A 12,876-nucleotide genomic window follows, 5' to 3' on the forward strand; every position below is an offset into this window, starting at 1 on the left:
GTGCGCACCCTGGCTCCTGGATAGCCCTTGGGGCGATGCAAGGGCCAAATTGTGTTGTGTGTGTACAAATCATGATAATATCTGGATTGGGACATGGGCAGGGTGTCAAGATAGATGATAGGCTTCAGCGCAGCACGAACCTGGACAGACACAACAAAATGAGTGATGATGAAGGCAAAACAACTGGGCAGACACAACATGTGATGTCAATCAAAACGAATGGAACCTTTGCACGGATGAGCGCACCTCTCTGTCCAGATCAAGCAGAAGATACCACCATGAAGAAGAAAAGGCTTTGTTTGGACCACAGCGGTTGGTTTCTCCATGGCGAGGGAGGTGAAGGGGGTTCGGATGCCGTACCTTCGCCGCGAACATCTGGCACTTTAGAGTCCTTGAATCAGCTGAATTGCGGTGTTCTTGGTCCTTTGAGGTGGGTGGTATGCTTGATCCTTTGCAGATCATAAAGGGAAACAACTGAACCAGACAATGGTGTTCAGAAGCAGCGACTGTTGCAGGCTTCGCACTTGAGTTATCTGAATCCATCTGAAGCCTTCGAGCTCAAGAGGGATCAGGTGTACAAATCAGTGACCAAACTCAACAAACTTGCCGATATCGACATTTCCCCAGAATAAATGTAATCAGGAGGGGAGTGGGCATGCAACAGAAAAGTACATACAGGGAACAAAACAGAAAGACTGAAGTGTTTGCATTACTCTGTTAAATCAACAAATTAAGGGTGCAACGTACTACAAAGATGTGACTGAGTACAGGTCACGAAGGTACAGATCGACAGCTATAGATTTAACAGCAGCCAGCCTTCTGGACTCATGATCAGTATGGCAATAATGCAACATAACACAGGCCTAGCACCGAACTGACACGAGCCGGCGAGTGAAGCGCATGGGTATCCATGACGGGTATATATATGGGAGCTTCTGAAGACAGCTTTCCAAAAAGGTTTGCTACTTAGTTTCATGAACTGAACAAAAGCACAGTAGGCCCCTAAAGCCAACTGGCACCTCTTCACGATCGAAAGTGTTTCTTCTACCTCTACAGTGAGTCAAACCACAAATCAAAGTCAGCCGATACGTTCGAGGATCCAGAAGGTGGAGGTGCGTTGGCATTCGAGATGTTCTGTTGCCCCTGTACAGGTGTAGCTTGTTTCTGGTCACTCAGGCAGAAAGGGGTGTTGGCAAGCAAATCATCCACAGAATCATCGATAGATGTTACATCAATCTGCTTGGCATATCTGAAGTCAACGTTGCTGTTGGAGTCAAAAGTTGGGCGAGAAGATAAACTTGATGCAGCAGAACCATCATTCTGGACAGATAAGGATGTCTCTGAAAGCAAGGCATCTAGATCATCATCAACAGGAGAAAGTGCCAGCGATTTGGACGTGGTGCTGCTAGACACGACTTTCTCATTTGACTCGTTGATCTTCATACCTACCAAAGTAGAACTACTTCCAAACGACTCATCTAAGTTGGAGCTAGAAAGGTGAGTTCCATCGAGTGAATTGAGAAGCATATCGAGCTCTTCCTCTGGAGCAACCATCCCAAGCTTCGACTGTTCTCTGTGGCCTGCATTTGGAACAGTACCTGTGATTCCTGTGTAGGTTTCAGTGTCTGATTGCATAGGTCGAGGAATAACTTTGAATGATGTTGTAGCTTCTTCTGCAAAACATTCCGACTGAAGATGTGTTTTCATTGGGTCATCAGAATGAATGTTGCTGGCATGGTCAGGACTAACAGCGTCTTTCCCAGGCTTTATGTCCCTGAAGTTATGTTGAACAAAACTGCCTTTAGCATCAGACTCCAATGTTGTGCCCAATTGAATCAGTATTTCATCATCTTCGTCTTCAGAAGCAACAGCCTAGGGAATGACAAGATGAGTCAGCCTAGGAGAAATCAGATGAACAGAGGGATATCAAGTCAAGCTGAACGGATTTGAAAGAGGCTTAAGCATACATGCATGTTTAGCATAAAAGATCTTAATGTCACCAACTCAATATTTATAAAATAGGCACATGCATACAACTCCTAGGCTCCTGGCTCCTGGAATTAGGACCTTATAGATACATGAATCAATATTGATGGCTCAGATGAACACCAATACTCCAACAGGTCAACAGCAGCTTTATCTTTATCTATTTTAATATTGTATGCACCATGCAGAAGACAAATTAAGGGCGGAGGGTTTAATCGGTCAAACAGTGAAATAGGGATAAAATGTCTAGATGAACACCAACACTCCAACAGGTCAACAGCAGCTTTATCTTTATCTATTTTAATATTGTATGCACCATGCAGAAGACAAATTAAGTTCGGAGGGTTTAATCGGTCAAACAGTGAAATAGGGATAAAATGTCTACTCAAACTCATTACCCTACATAATTATTATGGATGGGTACTGCTCCAATGAAGGGAACAAACGTGTTCCTCCAATGAAATTAACATCATCAGAATAATACGTAAGCTTATATAAATTTTATTGCTTCAATTAACAACAGAGTATGTAGTGTAGGAAATTGCCGTGATGGTGAATGCAGCAGAAAGCAGTGGCCAGAATAGCCAAAAGGTCAGATGCTAAAGTACCCTATCCTTGTTGCAGAAAATTGGGAGATCAACGGAGAAAATGGTAGCATAACGAGGCAGACGGGCTAGCTAGGAGGTGGCAACTACTAGTCATGAGTTGCGAAAGTGCGTACACATTTAGATTGCAGCAATTGATAAGGTTTGCATACCAAATGCATATGTTTATGGTAGTATTTGTCAGGAAATATGAATTTCGATTGAAGGTTTCTTCGTATACAGATTGGATTAGATTTTATCGTCCATTTTCATTTAATATAAGATGGGCCTCTCCAAAATCTAACAGATCATCTATTCGTTTACACCTCATAATATTAAATGTTCTCATAAACTATCTATCAGCAAACTTACTGCACCTAATACCAAAATCTACCACAATTAATTTACTTCATTGCCATTTCTCAAAATTAACCTCAGAGGTTATTATAAAACTGGAAAGTACCAACTGAAAGGAAAGTACCAACATGAAACAAAGTTAGCAACTGGAAACAGAAATTGCAGTACTGTTTTTACTATAAGAAGGCAATCTTAGTACTCTTCCATGATTCAATACATTCAATATTTATAAAATGTGCGAAGCTGAACACGGTAGCAATAGAACAGAATATAGTACCATATCCTCGGGTAGTAGATCTTCTTCCATAAAAAGTCTCTGGGAGAGCTTAATCTTTGAGAGTTTGGTGGCCAATGCATGGAGATCCATGGAGAGAAAAGGCACCTGAAATTAGAAGAAAATATACTCCCATATGAATATGTGAAAAACTGATGGTCCTGGAGTGAAGAAGCCACCAAATTCTGAACAAAAAGGTGCAATAGTTTTGTAAGTAAAAAACCACAAGAGTCCACCAATCCAAATAAACCTCTACATTACTTCATATCCTCTTCTATTCAATAATCTAATACGCTGATATTGTCTATTTGATCCAAACACATTTTCCTTCGATAAACTTCAACAGATGCTCAGACAAGGAAGGGACCAAGGGCAACTCCTGCCAGAATCCCATGCATTTTTAAACTAAATATTTGCTCCCAGAAAATTATCTATACCAATTTTTAAGACAACATCAAACCCAACACTTGTGTAGAAAAAACAGGTACGGATTGGACCTAAACATCATCTACCCAAACAAGCACCAAAGCAAGTTATAAATTGCATAAAACAATACATTTCACAAACATGATATAGCACAGTAGCAGATATGTACCTCAAAATCTGGTGCTAAATCATCCTCTAATATGAAATTATCGTCTTCAAACCAGGACATGATCCCTTCCCCTTTAGCCTCAAGCATAGATGTAGAAGCCTGCATAAAATCTAGAAAAGGAAACATAAAATAAAATCTTAGCACCACTAGAACCAAAGCAGTCTCATAAACAATGGCCACATCCTACTGAATACGTGGTGCTAAGTTCAGCGCACAAAAACAGAATCCACATATCAATTATGCCAACATTATGTGCTAACTCATTGTGGTAGGGAATTTTTAATATGAGTCCAAATCAATCAAGGGATATATGCTCAATTCCAGTCCTTATAATAACAGAGTAACTAATGATGAAATGCAAAGTATACCTTGTGATGTTTGATGCACTCGATTCTAAGTCTCGGTGTTAACACGATTAGGAACAGAACATATCTTACATTAGCATTGACAGGACCAATTTAGTCATATTTGAAGCAAGGATAGCACGGATCACCTAATTGACCTAAACATGGTTGAAGCGACGATCTGAATAAGCTTGCCAATGAACAGAGGGAGGTAAACAACATAATCCACACTCAATTTACATAAAAACTATGAAACAGAGGGTGAGTATCAGGCACGATATTGTTGGAATTTTCAACACTGCACATAATCAATCTGCGGGGTATCTTCTTAATCCCAGTCCTAACAAGAGCACCGTAATTACTACTGAAATGCAGAGGATGCCTTGTGATGTTTGATGTACTCGATTCTAACTTGGCGCCGCCGTTAACATGAATAGGAACAAATTAACAAAGCATTCCTTACTTTAGCAAGTGTTCACACTACAAATATAGGCGTATTTAGAGCAAGGATCGCACAATTGACCTAAGCATGTTTGAAGCGACGAACTGAATAAGCTTACTCAATGAACAAACAGCGGAAAAAGATGCTGAAAATAAATCAGAAGTGGCAGCCGAAGCTGGCGGCGAGAGCTCACCAAATGGGGAGTCCTGGGAGGCGAGCCGGCTGGCCGCGCCGAGGCCCCGCTCCTCGAGGGGCTGGGCCCGGGCCTGCTCGAGCAGGAAGGCGAAGTCGGCGCCCTTGCTCCGCGGCGCCACCTCGCCGGCCCATTCCGCGGCGTCGTCGGCCTCGGGTTCTTCCTCGAAGCGGTCCCAGTTGGAGGGGAGGTTGCGGCTGCGGGGGGCGGAGGAGGAGGAGCCGCCGCCGCCCCCGCCGGCGGCGGCAGCCGCGCGCTTCTGCTTGTGCGCCGCGGCCGCCGCGGGGGTCTGGTGGGTCCGGCGGCCGTGCACCGTGTGCGAGCGCTTCGACCTCGCCGCCGCCTTGGGATCCATCGGAGGGGAGCAGCGGAGGAGGGACGGGGAGGGTTTCCGCTGTGCGCTTCACCCTCGTTGCTGTGTCGATTTGCAGTTCAACCCCTAATACTCTTGGTAAGAACAAATGTGTGCTCTCCGAGGGTCCCTGTGTAAAATTACCAGGGACATATTTATGATTACACACTTTCACGAGGGCCCTTAAGCTTTTAGGACCCAAGGATAGTTCCTCAGAGGACAGAGCAGAGAGCCCAGGCAAAACCCTTCCCTTCCGTGGCTGGCTTGACGGGCGGCGGCGGCGGCGATGCGGTTCACGGCGTCTCCGGTGGTGGAGCTGCCGGTGGGCGGCGCGGTGCTGAGCTTCGAGCAGGACAACGACTCCTTCGAGGTGGGCACCTCGGTCTGGAACTCCTCCCTGGTCCTCGTCAAGTTCGCCGAGCGCTGCCTCGGCGACGCGGCTCTGCCCTTCGCCGACGCGCTCCGCTTCGCGGGTGCCCGCGCCATCGAGCTCGGCGCCGGGTGCGGGCCCGCCGGCATGGGGCTCTCCCGCCTCGGCCTCGCCGACCTCGTGCTCACCGACACCGCCGCCGTCCTCCCGGCCCTCCGCCGGAACCTCCGCCGCAACCGCCGCCACCTCCCGCGCGCGCCCCGCCTCGCGCAGCTCCACTGGAACTGCCCCGCGCACCTCGCCCAGCTCGCCGCCCCGCGCCGCTACGACCTCGTCGTCGCCGCCGACGTCGTCTACGTCCAGGAGTCCGTGCCCCACCTCGTCGCCGCCATGGACGCGCTCGCCGACGCCGAGCGCGGCGTGGTGCTCCTCGGGTACCAGATCCGGTCCCCCGAGGCGCACCAGGCGTTCTGGGACGCCGTTCCCGCCGCCTTCCCCGTGATCGAGAAGGTGTCCCGGGAGCACCTCGACCCGGAGTACGCCTTCGAGGAGTCCGATGTGTTCATACTCCGCAGGAGGCCGCGGCAGTGAGATTTATTCTTGTTGCCAAACATTTGCTCGTCATTTACATAGCAGGTTTGCAAGAATTGCTTATTCCAGTTCAAAAGTATGAGTATTTAGTTGTGATGGCTGGTGAAGGCCTCTGATATACAGTGCTGAATGTTTGGCTTCCATGGGTTAATGTTTAAGTAACATGTTAAGTTTCGCCTATGCTTTGCGGTGTAAACATGTCAGGTATTTCAAGTTCATGATCGCATTTGTCTGTTGCATTGTGTTTGTGTGATCGACAAAAAGGAATTCAATGTGTAGACTTAATGGAGTTGTGGTCACTAAGCATCTTAACACGCAACTCCTGTGTCAAAATCAAATCTTCTTGTGAGTGACACTCTGTCTTGATGAACTGATGAAATGCCCCCCTTTCCAACTAGGGTAAGAGATTAACTGAATGTGACTTTAAATTCAGAGATAATTGACTCAACTTCTGTGTCGAAATCACTTTGCGAGTGACACTCTGTTTTGATGAACTGATGGAAAACTGGAAATATCCCTCCTCCCAACTTGTGCAAGAGATAATTGAATGTGACTCCTGGGGTATGCAAAATCTGGCTGAGTACACTGAGAGGATTCCGCCATGTCTTCTACTATCGTTTAAAGCAAATATGTTGCTGCTGTGGTTTTATCGAAGAGTGGTTAAAACCTGATAAGATTTTTGAAGGAGCCACTAGTTCTGGCCTTTTGGGAAGCGTGGTGCTTATAATGGCTTGAACTTAAAAATACAATGTTTCTGTTTCCGCCCATGTAGTTCCTTTTGGCACATTGAAACCGTGCTGTATGCCGATTGCGCCCTTGATGAGGCGAATCGAGTTCCATTTCCCCTTTTTACTGTTTGGTGTTGAACTTGAAGGGTGACTGGATTCAAGGGAGTGAATTGTCCATCATGGATGTGTCGTTGAAGCCTGGAACAAACCATGATGCCGTGGGACTTGCACGTAGGCATGTGTCCAGCCTGAAGTATGCCTCTTGCTTGGGTTATGTCTCGGGGAGCTGTACCACGAAGAGGCCTCAGATGATTAAACAGTTTATGCTCTGCTCATATTTGTCGCATTTTGTAGGGAGTATGGTCAGCCTTATGTTGATCTTTGGGGAACTTTATTTAGATCTGTCTAGGAGTAAGACCTGAGCATGGACAGACCGACTTATTGAAAGCAATCAGGTGTAGCTTGGGGTCCAGTTCTCCACCCAAAACCCGGTCCAAAAGGCCAAAACTTGTGAAATGTTTTATTGATCGGATATAAAGTCTTGTAGATACAAGATATACTCCCTCCATTTCCACATGAATTCGCATATTAGGTCTCACATCAGAAACATGATGTTCTTTGTCTGGGCACCTCTGGTCTTATTTCATCCGGCACCTCTGGGTATTTGGATTCTTCAAAGGTAGTATTAGTTATTATAGCAGCTGTATATGAACATATACAGCTGTGGTGTCTATGATGTTTAAAGGCAATAAGTTATGGTGGAATGGAAATTGTATGATAAGTGCAGTAAGTATAGCAGGTGTATGTGTCGTTCATGCTATGATCTGGCTCAAGCTTGTGGACACTATTTCTAAGTCGGATTGTGCTGTGTAAACCAAGGTAGGTATTTTATGTTTCCAAACAGCTTCGATGATACCAAGCAGAGGACAGGCAGCACTGCTGACCTTCTGCGCTTGCAGTAGCCTGGTGAGCGTTGGGCTTTGCCCTGTCAATCGTGGTCTCGGGAAGTGGGGTTTTCTGGCTTATGACCTTGGGCGATGCACTCTACTAGCCTAATTTCTGGATGAGACTTACAATACAACTGTAGTGACTAATTCTGTTTTGTATGGATGCTCCAGGTAGTACACTACTGGAAAAAAGCGTCGAGGAAAGAAGAGATCAAGATGGTCTTGTCTGGTAACAACAGGAGCGCATTGGACTATTGGAGGGAGGTTCTCGTGCAGGCTGAGCAGATGAGGAAGGAGCTCAAGTTGAGTGAGAAGGGGGATGGTATACGTGAAGGGGATATTGGAAACATGGGCAATAGCTTGATATATGTGAGTAGTGCAGTAACCAAACAAAACCGTTCAACCCAGGTTTTCCTGTGATGCACTGCAGCCTAACTGTAGTTTGTATCCAAAGCCCGGATGCTTGTGCTTCTCTCCCTGTTTGTAGCTTGGGGTTTTCCTTTCACCGACCGCATATATAATTTTGCTTAACAAAGACCAGGTCCTGATTAGCCAGAATGTTCCTTCCACCAGCTAGGATGGGCTGGAAGACATGGCAGTGATCCATGACGTATTCTCATGAGTCGTTCAGGCAAAAACCATTGCTGGTAGAACACCGATAATGTGTCTGTCATCCAACCACTAAGCTTGGCACTTGTTCAAACCCTGTTGATGCCAGGATGTGATGATCTTCCAGATGTTTATCCGACTCACGTCACCGTACCGTGGCCTTGGTCGCGCCATGTAGGCGAGGCAAAGTAGCTGTCGGAGTCGTCACCTGATGGACTGTGGCCACGACCATCCTGGTTGACTCTGCTAGCAGCTCAGGAACAGGTCCCGTAAAAACAAAAACAGCTCAGGAACAGGTCCCGTAAAAACAAAAACAGCTCAGGAACAGGTCCCGTAAAAACAAAAGGCAGCTCAGGAACAGGAATCTGGATTATGAGAGTCGTCGTGTCAGCATTATGTCATCTCCCTATTAAGATTACTACGTCTCCAGTAAATTCAGGCCGTGAAAGGCACACTGGAAATTTCGGCTCGTTCACGGCGGGAATTGCGAAAAGCTGAACAAAAGATAGATCCGCCTAACAATTCGGCATCGGCAAGTATCAAGTGTGCAGGAACTTACGTCTAAAAGAAAGGGTACATGAACTAGATCAAGACGCGAGGTTCCCCTTCCCAAACCGTTACGATGCGACGTTCGAAGCCGAGGGCGATCACCCAGCGGACGCAATGCCGCTAGGAGGAGGAGTGTTAGACTCTGTATATACTGGGCCCCACTTGTAATTATGCTGTATATCACTATATAATGGAAAGGTCACCCCATGTTTGAAGGTGTGCCACAAACCCTAAAACTCTTGTCTAATATAGTATCCGACCTAACGATCTAATGTCTTCCGCTCCGCCTCCGCCACCAGCCGCCGCCGCCTCAAGCGCCGCCGGCACCGCGGTTTCCTTCCCCGCCCTTCTGCCGCCGGCCCCCGTCTACATGGATCACTCGTTCCACCCGCCGTCCCTCGCGCGTCTCCTCAACGTCGGGACTGCGTCCTACACGGCGAACGGATCGCTCGGCCCCCTGCAGACTCAATCGGCGGGGTCTCTCTTCGCCGGCCCGGTGTCTTCGCTGTACGCCGGCGTCTCCTCTTCATCGCCTGCTGCTTCGGCCCGGTCCCAGCAACCGTCGCCGCCGCCGGCTGCCATGCACTCCCTTGTGCCTGCGCCGCCACCACCTACCGCGTCGCACCAGATGCGTGCGATCACGCCTGCTCCGGCTGCCTCCATCTACACCGCAGCCGGCCCTACTGTTGCCGATGCCGCCCATGCCAATCACGGTGGCTACCCACTGTACGCGGCGCCGTACGGCCCGTCGCCACCTGCGCGTCCTTCCTATGGTGCGTACCCTGGCCAGGGCGCGTACCCGGCTCCGTCGCCCTATGGGGCGCCCTACCCGTACGGCCCCTCGCACCTGTACGCACCGGCTGCGGCGCCATCTGCACCAATGCCCTCTCCGACGCCATACGTGGATGCCGAAGCTGCTCTGGCCGCGATCTCCTCGCCGCCGTTTTTATTCTCGCACCTCCTTCCGGTGAAGCTTAAACCGGACAATTATCTCTATTGGCGTGCTTAGGTGCTTCCTCTCCTTCGCAGCCATTACTTGGAGGGGTTCGTCAACGGTACACTGCCATGTCCACCGCCACATCATCCGATGTTCCGTGCGTGGATCGCTCGGGACCAAGCCATCCTCTAAGCCATCCAGTCTTCTCTGGGTGAGGGTGTGGCCGGGCTCGTCCTCTTTGCTTCGTCCTCTCATGAGGTGTGGGACAACCTGGAGTCGAGTTTCTCGTCTCAGTCTACTGCTCAATCCATGGCCATCCGTGCCAAGCTTGGTGAAACTCGCAAGGACAATGGTACGGTGACCACCTTCTACAACAAGATCAAGAAGTTGGCTGACACTCTTGCTTCCATTGGAGAGCCCCTTCGTGACAGCGAGTTCACATCCTTCATCCTAGCCGGCCTCGACAGCGACTACGACTCGCTTGCCGAGGTGATTAATGAACGCAAGGAGCCTCTTCGTCCTCAGGAACTCTACAGCCGTCTCTTGTCAACGGAGCAACGGCTCAACGCGCGCCGCCCCAACGTCTCCATCGACTCCTCCGTCAACGCCGTGTACCGCGGCAAAGGCGGTGGCCGTGGCCCCTCTGCAGCTTCCTCGGGAGGAGGGGGCAAGTCCGGTGGTGGTGCGCCCTTGGCACAACAGCAGCAGGCCCCGCATTCTGGTGCCCCGGTAGTCGTCGTTGACGGCCGCGCCTGCGCCTGCTGTACCGCCTGTGGTGCGGCTCAGCCATGTCAGCTCTGTGGCCTGTCTCGCCATGTCGCCTCTCGCTGTCATCGCCGGTTCAAGACGGACTTCCTTGGCCTCGGCAATAATGGCAAGGGCAACGAGCGTCAAGTTAACATGGCGCAACAGGGTCACACCCCTTCTTATCCTGTTGATCCTTCTTGGTACATGGATACTGGAGCAACCACGCACGTCACGAATGAGCTGGGCAAGCTAACTGTCCAGCAGCCTTACCGTGGGCATGACAAGGTTCACACAGCTAACGGGGCAGGTATGCACATTTCGCATGTTGGTCAGGCATCACTTCTCACAAACACCTCTAGGACATTGCATCTTAGAAATGTTCTTCGTGTTCCCACAGTTGCACGTAATTTACTCTCTGTTCCTAAACTTACACAGGATAATAATGTTTTCTGTGAGTTTCACCCGTTTCATCTCTTTGTTAAGGATCGTGCTACGAGGAACATACTTCTTAGAGGTCGCTACCGCCATGGTCTATATGCTCTTGATGCCCCCACCGATGTTCCCGCTCCTGCTGCTGCGTTCCAAGTCTTCAGTGGCGTTCGTGTCTGCATCAGTATGGCACTCTCATCTTGGTCACCCAGCATCTCCCATTGTTCGCCATGTCCTCCATCGTCATGAGCTACCGTCCGAGTCTAGTAATAAAGATGCCGCTGTCTGTGATGCCTGACAGCAAGGCAAGAGTCATCAATTACCTTTTTCTGTTTCTACACATATAGTCAAAACTCCTCTTGAGCTTGTGTTTTCAGATGTATGGGGTCCTGCCCAGCTGTCCGTTAGTGGGCACGAATATTATGTCAGTTTCATTGATGCTTATAGTCGCTTTACCTGGATTTATCTTCTTAAGCATAAGTCTGATGTCTTTAATGTGTTTTTACAATTTCAAGCACATGTTGAGAGACTCCTAGATCATAAAATCATTCATGTACAGTCAGACTGGGGGGGGGGGGGGGGGGTGAATACCGCAACCTCGGTACTTTCTTTGAAAAACTTGGAATTGCTCATCGTGTTTCTTGCCCACATACACATCAGCAGAATGGTTCAGCTGAACGTAAGCACCGTCATATTGTTGAAACTGGGTTAACCTTGCTTGCTCATGCCTCTATCCCGTTTCGTTTTTGGAGCGATGCTTTTACCACAGCCTGTTTCTTATAAATAGGCTTCCTTCGCGGCTCCTTCATATGAAAACTCCACTTGAACTCTTGCTTGGTCAGACTCCTGATTACACGTTTCTTAAAGTGTTCGGTTGTGCGTGTTGGCCGCATCTCCGTCCGTATAATAATCGCAAGCTTGAGTTCCGATCAAAGAAGTGTGTCTTTCTGGGGTATAGTTCTGTTCACAAAGGGTATAAGTGCCTTCATGTCCCGTCTAATCGTGTGTATATCTCCCGAGATGTTGTTTTTGATGAGCACGTTTTTCCCTTTGCTGCTCTTCCCTCACCTGACACAAGCTCCACACCGCCAGTGCACCCATCCACTATATTGCCTGATCAATTTGTAGATGCTGCACATTCGCCTTCTTTGTTGTCTAACCATGGTGCAGGTATTGGGAGATGTGCGCGGCTTGAGCTCCTGGATGAGGTTGACACTCCGGCTCCCTCGTCCCCAACGGCTACGTCATCACCACCCGCTCACGTTGATCGGCTGGCTTCGTGCATGTCCCATGCGACGAGCCCGCCTATGCCCGTGACCGCAGCTGCTGCACCGCGCGTCACCACTCTGGCCCAGCCGCCGCTTCTGCTGACTGGCGCGTCGGCCCAGCGGGCCGTCACGTCTGCGCCGGCGTCCTCGCCATCGACGCCTGGGCCGTCACCTGCACCGACGCATGGGCCGTCCCCGCCTGGGAGTCCCCCGCCATCGATGCCTGAGACGTCTTCGCCTGGGAGTTCTGCGTCATCCTCGTCGCCTGTGCAGCACTTGTCCCGCTCGTCTGGATCGGCGTCGCCCTCGAGTGGGTCGGCGTCTCCTGCTATGTCTTCCTCGTCACCGACACCGACTGCATCAGCCTCTACCATGACGGATGCTGCGTCCACTTCATCATCCTCACCATCGGTTTCACCACCTGCTCTGCCCCCGGTGTTGCGTCCTCATACACGCAGCAAAAGTGGGGTGTTTCGTCCTAAGGAACGCAAGGATGGCACGGTGGCCTGGCTTGCGACTTGCATGGCGCACGCGCAGTCCGACCCTACTGCTGAGCCTCGGCATTTTCAGGCTG

General features: G+C 49.4%; 2 protein-coding genes across 3 annotated transcripts; one reads left to right on the top strand and one right to left on the bottom strand.

Moving 5' to 3' along the window:
• Positions 1 to 683: 683 nt before the first annotated feature.
• LOC147992669 (phosphorelay protein) lies at positions 684 to 5,241 on the bottom strand. The gene is made up of 4 exons (XM_087531342.1): positions 4,776 to 5,241; positions 3,797 to 3,906; positions 3,205 to 3,309; positions 684 to 1,872 (listed from the first exon to the last, which is right to left on the bottom strand). Exons 1-4 carry the CDS (start codon positions 5,128 to 5,130, stop codon positions 1,051 to 1,053), a joined length of 1,392 nt encoding a protein of 463 aa, XP_087387468.1. The 5' UTR covers positions 5,131 to 5,241; the 3' UTR covers positions 684 to 1,050.
• Positions 5,242 to 5,334: 93 nt separating this feature from the next.
• LOC147992670 (S-adenosyl-L-methionine-dependent methyltransferases superfamily protein) lies at positions 5,335 to 8,268 on the top strand. 2 transcript variants are annotated; one of them, XM_087531349.1, is made up of 2 exons: positions 5,335 to 6,133; positions 6,963 to 7,909. In XM_087531349.1, the coding sequence occupies exon 1, from the start codon at positions 5,414 to 5,416 to the stop codon at positions 6,086 to 6,088; it is 675 nt and encodes a 224-aa protein (XP_087387475.1). In that variant the 5' UTR covers positions 5,335 to 5,413; the 3' UTR covers positions 6,089 to 6,133; positions 6,963 to 7,909. The 2 variants fall into 2 exon arrangements, with proteins under 2 accessions (XP_087387475.1, XP_087387474.1); XM_087531348.1 differs by lacking the exon at positions 6,963 to 7,909 and adding an exon at positions 7,935 to 8,268 and having other exon boundaries at positions 5,336 to 6,133.
• Positions 8,269 to 12,876: the final 4,608 nt, after the last annotated feature.

Source organism: Triticum urartu, chromosome 1A (assembly GCF_056163025.1).
Source record: "Triticum urartu cultivar PI428250 chromosome 1A, HENAU_Tu73, whole genome shotgun sequence".
Taxonomy (NCBI): domain Eukaryota; kingdom Viridiplantae; phylum Streptophyta; class Magnoliopsida; order Poales; family Poaceae; genus Triticum; species Triticum urartu.